This window comes from Rhinichthys klamathensis, unplaced genomic scaffold (assembly GCF_029890125.1).
Source record: "Rhinichthys klamathensis goyatoka isolate OS25496 unplaced genomic scaffold, OSU_Roscu_1.1 h1tg000631l_1, whole genome shotgun sequence".
NCBI lineage: Eukaryota > Metazoa > Chordata > Actinopteri > Cypriniformes > Leuciscidae > Rhinichthys > Rhinichthys klamathensis.
In genome coordinates this window covers 858,428-872,242 of record NW_026607078.1, presented here as the reverse complement: position 1 = coordinate 872,242, position 13,815 = coordinate 858,428, and the positions used below count along the sequence as shown (strand labels likewise).

General features: G+C 37.9%; 1 protein-coding gene across 1 annotated transcript; it reads right to left on the bottom strand.

Moving 5' to 3' along the window:
• Window positions 1-649: 649 nt before the first annotated feature.
• Window positions 650-11,985, bottom strand: slc7a8b (solute carrier family 7 member 8b). The gene is given in 14 exon segments (XM_056241165.1): window positions 650-1,127; window positions 1,238-1,378; window positions 1,552-1,626; window positions 1,629-1,695; window positions 1,817-1,913; window positions 2,018-2,124; window positions 2,272-2,395; window positions 4,515-4,646; window positions 4,648-4,660; window positions 5,737-5,852; window positions 6,741-6,750; window positions 7,504-7,655; window positions 7,728-7,932; window positions 11,520-11,985. Coding segments are annotated over 14 exon segments (1,452 nt in total). The 5' UTR covers window positions 11,641-11,985; the 3' UTR covers window positions 650-1,035.
• Between the last annotated feature and the right edge of the window lie 1,830 nt (window positions 11,986-13,815).

The window sequence follows — 13,815 nt, the reverse complement described above, 5'->3', positions numbered from 1 at the left end:
ACATTCTAGTCAATTCTAACGATCACATTTTGATGTTAATTTTGAACTTTCCTTTAGTTGTTATTAAATGTATTTCTTTTAACTTAATATATTTTAACCTTGAGAAAGGCCCTACACTATTAAAAAAAAGTTACTGCATGCCTTACATTTTTAAATACAATCAACTTGGATGTTTAAGTAATTTCAAGTTGAATTTACAATAGATAAAAAATAGCTGAATCTTGTATAACTTGAAACAGTTGAAAATTACTTAACTTATTTTGATGAGTTAAAGCAATGTAAAAATGTTGTAATAACCTATTGATTATATAATCTTTTACAGTGGAAATAGACCAGTTTAAAGTAAAGTTTAAGTTCTCCAGTCACCTAATTGTGCTGGTTTACCGTACCTTCACTATTCTGCAAAGGCCAACAGAAATGTTGTGTTTTTTTTTTCAACAAAAAAACAGTGTTTTGTTGTCCTTGTCCACCATGAAAGCAGGGTGTGGGATGTGGGTTATATGACACAGCATGCTATTCTTCCCATTTACTCCTAAATTACAGACATTTTCCATGCTGGCAAGATTCCATGCTGGTAAATACATTTATTATACAGATTTCTTTCTTTATTCAATGTGTCTTAAACAATTGCACACAACAAATGCAAAAACAAATTATATGTGTTTATCTTCACCACAATTATTCAACCATTTTAAAATAGATAATACAATTCAGGGGATACAAACACCAGAGAATGATCAAGAGAACATCAACTATGCTCAATATAAAAATACAAAATTCTCTGTAACGGTGGCAACAGCAAAATTGATATTGCGTCTAATAATCTTGCCAATGGGAGGCAGTATTGCACTAAGGATGTTTCTTAAGGCCAGTCTTACAAATGAAAATAAATACTTTTTTAATTATTAAATTAGTCTCCACATTTGTGTGGATGTTTGTTTTGCATTTTCAAAATCTACCACACTCATATTGCTTAAGCTGTTGAATGAATATCCATCAATAAACCTGTAAATTTACTTCCTGTATAATGTAATCCTATTCAGCTTCCTCTTTGTCTTCATTTCCATCTCTGTCCTCACCGGGATAAACCACCATGCACAGCTTCTGCCCCAAGTGTGTCAGTTTAGCTATAGACAGACAACGGCAGATGAGTGTCTAGTAGCTTCTGTAGGCCTCATTTCAAATCTGTTTAGTCTAATGCAAATAACTGACATTTGTAAATCAGCTTAACACATACCAACAAAAGAACTGAAGCTCTTGGGCTTGTTTTCCCAATATATGCCAAATAGATACACAGGAACACCTGACAAGTACAGTGAGAAGATCAGCAGGAATGCCCAGAAAATCAGGAAAATTACTGGCCACACCAAGCTCACCTGTGGAGTGAAACCTGTTGATTTCAGTAAAGGACTACAAATGCACAATACAAAAATAAATAAATAAATCTATAATTATACATAATTATTCTTCACAGGCTAATGTTGGGCTCTGACAGCTCAATAACACTATGTCAAAACTACAAAATAAAGTCAATAAGAATCAGTCTTTCCTTGATTGGCCGATGCATGTCTGGCTCTTTGATGCGAAGCACAATCTGCCCGGTAACAGTGACCCCATAAAACAGGTGATAAAACCAACATAGTTGATGAGGGTGTATATGTCACTGGTGCACAACATCAGCAGAGTTGATATACACTATAAAATAAATCAGTACTTGATTTAATTACAAGAAGCAAGCAACAACCAGCACATTGCATATTTATAGAAAAAAAAGAAGCTTTTTTACATAACTTAAGGAAAGAAAAAAAGAGCTCACAGTGAAAAGCAAAGCTGGGATGGGTGTACAGCGGTTAACATGAATCATTGCCAACAGACGGGGAAGATGACCCTCCCTCGCACCTGTAAAGAACAACCTGTGAAAGACCAACTGTCAATCAACCTGATAATGATTATGCTGAGAATGCAAAATATAATGCAAACTGAAGGAGCAAATGAAAAATAACACATTAAGACTGACCTAGATGACGTGAAAAGAGATCCATTGACCCCTCCGAAGGTGGACAGAGCCACAGAGATGGGCATGATCCATGACATCATCATCCCAAACAGCTTTTCGCCAAAGGTCTGATTGAGATTAAAAGAGAAAAAGTAGGCACTGGTGGGAAAGGGAAAGGTGAAACCCGATCAAGTTTATAAAGGTGAGCAGACATTCAGTAATAATGTCAGATAGGCTGTTTAATTTTTTCTAATGAAGGAACTCAAAGTTCTCACCACGGCAACAGCATTGGAGGCCAACAGTTCCTGAGGGCTCATAGCTGTAACATACGCAATATTCACAAATACATAGACAAAAGTGACCAGAGGGATTGAGATGAAGATTGCGTGAGGCAGGTTCCTGCAAATACAGAATTAAAACATGGGTTTAATCTCGATTGTAATTTTTTTTGACGTTTTTTTTAAAGCTGTATCTGTCCCAAGCGGCAATTCTTCTGTATTTAAAATGCTAAAATTTATATTATGTATTACACCCCAATAGTTATACATTAATGATCTTCTGCATGTTTAACAATTAATAGCATTCTCAGTTAAGTGTCCACTTTGTCCCAGATTTCTCATAAAATGACAAATTACAGACAACAAACACAATAAAATAGCATAGCCCAAATAACTTTTATCTTGAAAGAATTTGATGAGAAATATTCAAGTAGAAATCTCTGATGTTTTAGTATTGGTTTCTTGATAAACCCGAACAGTTTGAGATACCGTTGAAATCTCCTCTGCAACTGAAGAGGAGATCCATGAATTTACTTGATACATGAGATTTCTTTCTCAGCAGAAAAATGTGAGAAGCAGATTAGTTGCCAAAAGCCTGCATTTACTTTCTATTCATTTTCAATGATGTGTAGGAGACAAATTGAGACATAAAATTCCTATTTCATATGGCTTTTCACCACACTGATTTGGTGTCATTTACATTATTAATGTCAATAGAATCCCCAGATGAAACAATTATGTAGGCTATGTTGTTAAAGTGTACATTATACATGACAGTTTGAATATTATATTCATATTAATTTTACAGTTGTGGAAAATTACATCTCTGCGCTTCTGCGAATAATATTGACCGTTTAATGTGTTAAAATAATTAAGTAATCCATAGTTTCGATTATACTTATTTTGCATGAAAATGATTTAATAAAACAAGCTCTCAAAGACCTTTCCCTTTTGCGGTTTATTACTTTGTGATATTATTTTGTGACTGGCTGACTGTAGCCTACACTCACCGGCCACTTTATTAGGTACACCTGTCCAACTGCTCGTTAACACTTAATTTCTAAGCAGCCAATCACATGGCGGCAACTCAGTGCATTTAGGCATGTAGACATGGTCAAGACAATCTCCTGCAGTTCAAACCGAGCATCAGTATGGGGAAGAAAGGTGATTTGAGTGACTTTGAACGTGGCATGATTGTTGGTGCCAGAAGGGCTGGTCTGAGTATTTCAGAAACTGCTAATCTACTGGGATTTTCACGCACAACCATCTCTAGGGTTTACAGAGAATGGTCCGAAAAAGAAAAAACATCCAGTGAGCGGCAGTTCTGTGGGCGGAAATGCCTTGTTGATGCCAGAGGTCAGAGGAGAATGGCCAGACTGGTTCGAGCTGATAGAAGGGCAACAGTGACTGAAATAACCACTCGTTACAACCGAGGTATGCAGCAAAGCATTTGTGAAGCCACAACACGCACAACCTTGAGGCGGATGGGCTACCACAGCAGAAGACCCCACCGGGTACCACTCATCTCCACTACAAATAGGAAAAAGAGGCTACAATTTGAAAGAGCTCACCAAAATTGAACAGTTGAAGACTGGAAAAATGTTGCCTGGTCTGATGAGTCTCGATTTCTGTTGAGACATTCAGATGTTAGAGTCAGAATTTGGCGTAAACAGAATGAGAACATGGAACCATCATGCCTTGTTACCACTGTGCAGGCTGGTGGTGGTGGTGTAATGGTGTGGGGGATGTTTTCCTGGCACACTTTAGGCCCCTTAGTGCCAATTGGGCATCGTTTAAATGCCACGGCCTACCTGAGCATTGTTTCTGACCATGTCCATCCCTTTATGGCCACCATGTACCCATCCTCTGATGGCTACTTCCACCATGTCACAAAGCTCTAATCATTTCAAATTGGTTTCTTGAACATGACAATGAGTTCACTGTACTAAAATGGCCTCCACAGTCACCAGATCTCAACCCAATAGAGCATCTTTGGGATGTGGTGGAACGGGAGATTCGCATCATGGATGTGCAGCCGACAAATCTGCGGCAACTGTGTGATGCCATCATGTCAATATGGACCAAACTCCCTGAGGAATGCTTCCAGCACCTTGTTGAATCTATGCCACGAAGAATTGAGGCAGTTCTGAAGGCAAAAGGGGGTCCAACCCGTTACTAGCATGGGGTACCTAATAAAGTGGCCGGTGAGTGTATATCATCCCTGGCAAATGACAATGTACCTGTAGGGGTCGATGAGCTCTTCTGTTACATAGTTAAGAAAGTTCCATCCTGCATAAGCGAAGGAGCCCTGGAGGAAAGCGAGTGCAATGCGGCCCATGTCATAAGGCTGGAAAGGGTGAAAAGCATGTTCTGTAATAATAATGACCTGGAGACACAACAGAGAAGCATTTTATGTGCTGTGCCTGAATTAACATGTAGAGAGTATCCACATGAATGGAGAAAGTTGAATTAACTACTGCATAATGAGTTTTATAACAGCAGAAAAGCGTATTATGCACTGTACAGTACACTTCCCATTATCAAAATCAATGCTTCTTTCTTTGAGGATTTTTTTAAGAAGACATTCAGAGCTCCTTTTTTGTCCTTTGGATATCAAGCACATGAAAGCAGCAGACTACAAACGGCCCAGCATGACAGTCGACTTCATATGTGAGCTTGTCTGTGCTTAATGGATTTGTGCTCTTTTGTTTATAGTGCTAAAATGGGTCAAATATGAAAAGTATGCCTATGTAATACTCTAAGCTTAATGCCTGCCCTCTTATATTCAAGCCCTTTATGTTCACATCTAATACTGCGCATGTGTTAAACAAGCTTTTATTGTTTCCTTGCTCTGATACATAATTTAGACTGTTTTTTTTGTGCTAATATGTTTATGGCAGTGGTAACAACAATAAAAAATTCTATTGCGAGGCCTTTTGTGAACACAGGGCACTTAGCGAGAACACATAAAGGTGACATTGTATAATGTACGTATTTTGTAACATTTATAATGTTACAAAAGAGATTTCTATTTCAAATAAATGGTGTTCTGTTGAACTTCATGTTCATCAAATAATTCTGAAAAAATGCATCAACTCCCACAAAAATATTAAACAGCACAACTGTTTTCATCACTGATAATAATAAATGAGTTTTGGGCACCGAATCAGCATTTTAGAATGATTTCTGAAGGATCATGTGACACTGATGACAGATAATCACATAAAATGTATTAAAAAAATTCTATTCCCTAACAGTAAATGCTCTGCATTAAAAAATGTCAAAGATCAAAGACTGTCATCCTGGGGACAGTTTAGGAATACCTAAACAAACAAACAAACACACGCACACACACGACATTTTTTTTTAAAAAATATGGAAAACAATATTAGTAAAGTATGAGTAAAATATGTTTATCTGAGTGATGTTAATGAATGGATTTTATAGCACCATGGACTGTACCCTTGCAGATCTGCACGATGCCCATAATGATGATGAGGCAGAGGGCGAGGAGCTTGCCCGTCGTGAACACATCCTGTACCCGTGTCGCCCAGCGGACACTGAAGCAGTTAATAGCACTACAAGGAAAAGAACAAATTATAAACATTCAAATTCAATTTGATGACAGTAACCATGCAAATTTACACTAAAAAGGAATGAAGTCAGTCATATGTTATACCGGTATATATATAAATATACTAACTTAAAATTCAGAAAACACAAAACAAGCTGCTGTTTGATATGTCACTCATATCAATACTGATATGTTGCTGCAATATTCACGGCCATGAAAATAACAGCTTTAGTTTAAAGAACTAAAACAACGCAAGAACAGCCAACAGGTTTAAGCTACCACAATGATTAAAGTTGCCAGACAATATTTTTTCCATGGCTTTGGAATCAGCCAGAATCATATGGTTTAGTCTGCACATTATGTACAATTTGAGCTCTTGCGAAAGAAAACCCTAAATGATACAGACCTGTGTGAGTATATTTTTTTGGAAAACCCCAGCATGAGTCACAAAGCTGACATTTCAGTTCATTAACCGCAATTATTTATTAATATATCTAGAACCAGTTCCTGAGCAAGAAGAGGTTATGAAAAGCCACTTTTCTGATTGAAAGTGTTACCTGCGGTCAAGCCAACTTTGACTAAGTATAAAGTGATTTTTATACTTTTTTTAGGCTATGTGATAAAAAATTGCAATCATTTCCATAACTTGATAGATGAGGAGATTTTTAAGGCCAGGGCTTCTGTTTTCCTTCCATCAGAGTCCATAGTTTCAACTCTAACCACGTTTGTTGAACACACATCAAGGAGTGTGTCTCAATCAGCTCCCTAGCTTCCCTAGGCCGTGAATCAGTATCGTGTTCACAAATTCGGGCACTGGTAAGGACAGCAAGGACCCTGGCTCACTACACATTGGGACACTCATTGTACAACTTCACTACTGGTATTTATGAACAAAAGCATAACTGATATCTCTCTCACATTATGTTTTAATATTATTTAAAGTATTATGATAAACACTTTGCTTGTTATATACATGCAACATTTCAGCCATAAATAAATTATAAATGTTAGCTAGATTTTGTTCATTACCTGCCTAGCGATGTGTTTATGCTGAAATATAATTAAGAAATGGTTTGTATTTGAAAATCATCTATCGCGTGTCATTATGAGTTATGAGTTGGCTCACATGATTTATGTTTCACGCTTCAGAACTTCCGTTATGAGAACATACTCTGTAAAAAATATTGCTGATTATTTATCACAACTGAAAATTCAACAGTAGTATAACAAAAATGTGTTGTTTCAACTTAAAGTATGTGTCCGTGCTTGACTTAACTAAACTAAACTAGTTAACTAAACTTAATATTTTTTTTAAATTGATATTTAAGTTCTCAACAAATTTTGAGTTGTTATAACTAATTGCAGCAATTTTTTTTTAGAGTATGAAAACATCAATGCTCCCTTGTTTTCACAGTGCATTGTGGGACTTTTAGGGAGTGAACGTTTCAGTGCACTGGAAGAATTTTTGCGATTGAGACACTAGTGTCCTGACTACTGAACCAGGGAGCCGCATCCAAGGTCTTTAGATGCACTTAATTATAAACATGTTTAATATATAAAAGCAGGGTTGGATCTGCAGGGCCAGCATACTCTTGGATAAAAAGTGTTGTCAGGGACAGTCATATTGTAATGTATATGTTCTAAATGTGACTTACACAGGCAGGCGGCAGCGAGCAGACCCAGAGCTCTCTCTGGAGGGAAGCATGAAGGGAAGAGAGGCTGCAATGCGTAATTGGCAAATGTGAGGGCAATCACAGCCTGGCTAGTTGGATAGACCACCAACACTGCAGTCCACAGCCTTAGAAACCTATTCAGAAGACAAGGTCTTGTAAGACCTTACATTACATTACATCTACAAAAAAAAATGACTTGGTCTTACCCAGCTAGACCTCCAAAAATGTCTTTAACATAGGAATAGTCTCCGCCTGACTTTGGGATTGTGACGCCCAGTTCAGCATAGCACAAAGCACTGATGGCAGTGATGACGCCCACGAGAACCCACACTATGAGAGCCAGACCCACTGAACTGGCATTTTCCAATACACCCTTTGGACTTACAAAGATCCCAGACCCAATAATGTTACCTGGAAAATAAAAACAAACAAGCAACAGCAATTAACAGAAGGACTTTAATTGTAGCTCATTAATGATTGTGTATAAAATTTCGAAGAAAGGTATAGGTCCAACTCTCTAATAATGCCTATTGTTTTGGATATCGGACAAATATGGGTTTTTGGATGTCCATATACAACTGGTCATATACTAAAGTTGGGATCAGTACGTTTTTTGTTTGTTTTTGCAAGGATGCATTTAATTGATCAAAAGTGACAGTAAATATATGTAAGAGTAATGGCTGCTGAAAATTCAGCTTTGCCATCACAGGAATAAATTACAGTTTACAATATATTAAAATTGAAACAATTAAAATACCTGTTTTCTGATTAATACTGTTTTTTATTGTATTTTTGATCAAATAAAGGCAGCCTATTGTGAGCATAATGAGACTTTCTTTCAACCACATAAAAAATCTTACTGACTTCAAACTTTTGAACAGTACTGTATATATCCTAGAAAATCTCTGTGTTCTTCTCTTCTAAGGTTTTCTTCTGCTTTGTGACCTTGAGGGCTGGTTTTAACCAGTCTGGTAAAATATTAAGAATGCTCATATTTAACATCTGTTGAGCAGTGAAAAGTTTCTTTGTTTGGAAACAAAAAGAGATGGAATTCTAGAGATTTGGAAAAAAGACGAGGCTAATAAAATAAGCTGAACTAATGAAATACAGAAGCTCTGAACTGCAGGTGATCATTATTATTATTCTTTAAGCACCTTCCCGAGTCCCTTTCCTCCATTTTTTATTTTTGTCAGTGGTGTAGAGTAAATGTAATTAGTTATTACATATCTTTTTGGCTACTTTGTAGTTTGACTGAGCATCAGATGTTAGCAACTTTTACTCTCTGCATGACTACATTTTTGAATAAGTATATATACTAACTCTTTACTCCAGTACATTTGTGATGAATAATGCAATTACTTGTTACATTATGCATGGTAGCTTTTTCTGCAGCAGTTTACACTCACCTAAAGGATTATTAGGAACACCTGTTCAATTTCTCATTAATGCAATTATCTAATCAACCAATCAACATGGCAGTTGCTTCAATGCATTTAGGGGTGTGGTCCTGGTCAAGACAATCTCCTGAACTCCAAACTGAATGTCAGAATGGGAAAGAAAGGTGATTTAAGCAATTTTGAGCGTGGCATGGTTGTTGGTGCCAGACGGGCCGGTCTGAGTCTTTCACAATCTGCTCAGTTACTGGGATTTTCACGCACAACCATTTCAAGGGTTTACAAAGAATGGTGTGAAAAGGGAAAAACATCCAGTATGCGGCAGTCCTGTGGGCGGAAATGCCTTGTTGATGCTAGAGGTCAGAGGAGAATGGGCCGACTGATTCAAGCTGATAGAAGAGCAACTTTGACTGAAATAACCACTCGTTACAACCGAGGTATGCAGCAAAGCATTTGTGAAGCCACAACACACACAACCTTGAGGCGGATGGGCTACAACAGCAGAAGACCCCACCGGGTACCACTCATCTCCACTACAAATAGGAAAAAGAGGCTACAATTTGAAAGAGCTCACCAAAATTGGACAGTTGAAGACTAGAAAAATGTTGCCTGGTCTGATGAGTCTCGATTTCTGTTGAGACATTCAGATGGTAGAGTCAGAATTTGGCGTAAACAGAATGAGAACATGGATCCATCATGCCTTGTTACCACTGTGCAGGCTGGTGGTGGTGGTGTAATGGTGTGGGGGATGTTTTCTTGGCACACTTTAGGCCCCTTAGTGCCAATTGGGCATCGTTTAAATGCCACGGCCTACCTGAGCATTGTTTCTGACCATGTCCATCCCTTTATGGCCACCATGTACCCATCCTCTGATGGCTACTTCCAGCAGGATAATGCACCATGTCACAAAGCTCGAATCATTTCAAATTGGTTTCTTGAACATGACAATGAGTTCACTGTACTAAAATGGCCCCCACAGTCACCAGATCTCAATCCAATAGAGCATCTTTGGGATGTGGTGAAACGGGAGCTTCGTGCCCTGGATGTGCATCCCACAAATCTCCATCAACTGCAAGATGCTTTCCTATCAATATGGGCCAACATTTCTATTGAATGCTTTCAGCACCTTGTTGAATCAATGCCACGTAGAATTAAGGCAGTTCTGAAGGCGAAAGGGGGTCAAACACAGTATTAGTATGGTGTTCCTAATAATCCTCAGGTGGGTGTATATCTGCTACAAAAGCAGCAATATCGCCATCAACAGGGCATTGAAGACACTATATCTTGTGCATTTCGCCCTTACTCACCCAAACATGTCAACAAGTCGACTTTACACGAATGTGAGTGCATTAGCAGGTAGTTGTGAATCACATTTTTCATACATGAGATGCATGGAGATACATGGCTGCAGGGTGAAACCAGCACGCCCAGTGCAAGTAGGCTTTGATTATTTCATTTTACTTAACATTATTTTATTTATCCGACCTTTTTGAAGGATATTGGTTTACGTATGCCCTTTTTGGGCATATGAAAAGGGCAATTTGAGATTAACTGAGACTTTGCAGACATTTAAGAGGCTGTTGTGTCGATTGCAATATTGAGGTGATAGAAAATAAACATGTGATTGCTCTCCTCACAAATCAAATGTTCCTTGTTTTTCACTGGCCTGCACTTAATTCAGGACGAAGTAAAAATCCTTAACTTTTGTTAAAATCAGATAATCAGAAAATGGTTTCACAGACAGGGCTTAGATTAAGCCAGGATTAGGCCTTAGTTCAATTAGGACATTTAAGTAGCTTTTTTTAAACATGCCTTAGAAAAAAAAAACATTGGTGAAGCTCTTGAGACAAAACAGTGGCACTAGCATATTTTAAGATATGTCAGTGCAAGTTGCTCTAGTCTGTGAAACCAGGGGTTAATGTTAATTGTTTGCAAACAAGAGGAAAAAAAATATAAATCTTAAAATGATCATGCAAATGATCACACACACACACACACACACACACACACACACACACACACACTGTCAATACCACAGTACCTGTTAATGGACAATACAGGAAGATAGTGACCTGACCAACTGTAACCCAAAGACTTTCACAGTTTACATCTCAGATAACATGCATTAACCCAGCATTGAGGTAACTGGCAAAGACATGGTGAGCTTGCATTCAAGTCTAATTTACATGCCATGTAGTGACCTAGTTTAGATTTAAACCTGCTACCTAACACAATAGTCCTACTGACAAATCTCTTCACCGTTGAATAATCCTCCTTTTATAAACCTGCATGAAATTCCTGTATCATTAGCTCTGCCAAGATGGAGTCAGTGTTCAAATGATGTATTTTAAATTACATAATAGAATAAATATAATATGTGATCATACAACCTGTATGCTCTTCTTGTGGAACACAAAATGAAAAATACATTGGAGCCCCTTCACTTTCATTGTATGGACAAAAACAGTTAAACCAGTCTTCAAAATATCTCAGAGGACACAAAATATGCGTATTTATTATCTTCATGTATTGTTCTACCAGATAAAGTGGAAGGAGAATAAAGAGAGGTAAAGTACAGCATAAAAGACACTTTCTTAGACTTACCCACATTAATACCACACGCACTGAAGAGTCCAATCTCTTTCTTCAAGGCCACTGCTGGTTCTCTGTCTGTGTCTGAGTCCGGCACTGATGAAGCCCTGCGTCGGACGCCACTGCTGCTCATTTTCACACAGACAGCAGCGACTTTGTGCTATTGGTGTTGAGTCTCCGTAACTTTATCCTCCCGCCCCAAACTTAATGTATTAATCTGATAAACCCGCCTACAGTGCTCTGGTTTGGTCTAGTTTAGTAGATGAGTGTAACAGAGGAAATATTATGCAACTACAAAGAGTTTTTATTATTATTCAGTAGTCCATTGGAATTACAATATTCATATTCGAATGGCCCGAACAAATAAATGAATCTGGGTCATAATCAGATAAACAAACAGCATTTGAATGTTTGACCTCTTGACCCACAATCACTGATATTATCAAGACAATAAAAGATTAAAAACTGTTGAGGTGAGGACAAAGTTACAAAAATAATATGGAACCCCATTTCTGTCAACTAAGAAAAAACTCATGCTTTGGTAAATCATATTTATGACAAAAAAAGAGTTGCAATTATGACAGTCAAACTTATAAGATAAAATAAGTAAATTTTGATTTCTATCTGACATAATTTGAGAAAAGAGTGTGTAGGGTTGTTTGGCATTTGGTGTATGAAATAATAATTAGAATTAGATGATCTGAACAAATATTGATGGCACAATTTTTTCAGCACTTCATAGTGCCAGAATTATGTTTGCTAGGGGCCGTGTGACAAAATGAGCTCTCTGGCCAGAGAACAAAGCTTCTCAGTCAGCCATGCAAACCAATATCTTTTCCCATAGTTACATTTTAATATATTTGTATAGTGCTTCTCACAACGCATACTCTTCCAAAGCTGATTTTCAAGTGAAAATGTCTCACAAACCACCAGTTAGTTAGCCAAAGGCATCAGTGGCGGGAAAGAATTTCTCAAAGATGTTTAAGTAGCCGAAGAAGCAGCCAAGAGTCATTTACGATGTCCAGAACAATGATGCAATGGCTGGTATAATTTAATTCCAAAGAAATTAGTGTTTCTGATAGCTGAAAAAGACAAAAGGATCAAAATGGATTCATAATTCAACTAGATATAGAGAATGTCTCCTGAAGTGTCTTCCAAAGTTGCTCACCATGAAGATGGTCACAATCAATAGTGCTTGAACAGCTATTTGTGAATATTCCCTGTGATGCAAGCAAATAGGTTCAGATGTCTTGGCAGAAATCTCCGTTGTTCACAAGCTGTGCTCTCTTAAAGGGATACTTCACCTCTGGAAAAATGAATGTGTATTTAAAATGGGTCATTTATGTAGAAGAAATGTGAAATTATTTTTTTAATTTGGAGCTTTCTAGACTGAGAAAAGCCAGAAAATGTATGTGGATGAAAGACAACAACTCCCAGTATGCACTTGCTTTGCGGCCCTAGGAGGCCACGCCTACCGGTAACAGAGCGCAGTAGTTAAACAACAAGTCTAGGCTACTATTGAGTCTCCATGATGAGTCTGCCCGAAAATGTGTTTCGAGATCGCCCAAAATGTCTGGGATTCGGCTTTTGCGTTCTACAGTCGGCATTTATTATGTTTACTGTGGCGAGCGGGAATTTTCTTAGCAATGTTAAAACGCACATCAACCGATCACTTGTTTAGCTTTCATGTAAACACTACATTCAGATTCACCAATCGGAATGAATTCAGTTAGATTGAAACAAAAGGTGTGCATGTAAACACTGAATGGCGACTGCAGGAAGCAAAAGCTGAATCCCGGACATCGACGGCCGGACATGTCTGGGAAAAAGAGGATGGTAACCCCTACTACTCAGCTTTCTCCACAGAACAAGAGCCTGCTAGCATAGCTTCCAAAACAAGATGTCTGACACTATGTGTACATTCTGTGAGTGCGATCCCACCCTCTATGGGCGGGTTGAGAACATGCGGAACAGCTCCTTCTACTGGCTGTAGTCTTTAGCCTCTGGCCAAAAAATCCTCCGATGACGCAAAATGACGATATTTGTGTCATCGGAGGATTTTTTCCAGACAAAAAATACATAAATCTGTCGTCTCAGGGGGATATGAGGGTGGAAAGCATGGTTATTCGAAAATACTACAGGTTTTCTACTAATACAAAGCTTAATGCTAAATCCTGAAGTATCCCTTTAATGAGTGTTCATGAGGAAACAAAACCAAACCAGAGCTGATGGTTTGCCTTGTCTATTATGGTTTAGCTAAAATAATTCCCTCTCTTAAATACATTTAAAGAGCTACAGTGACTTCTTT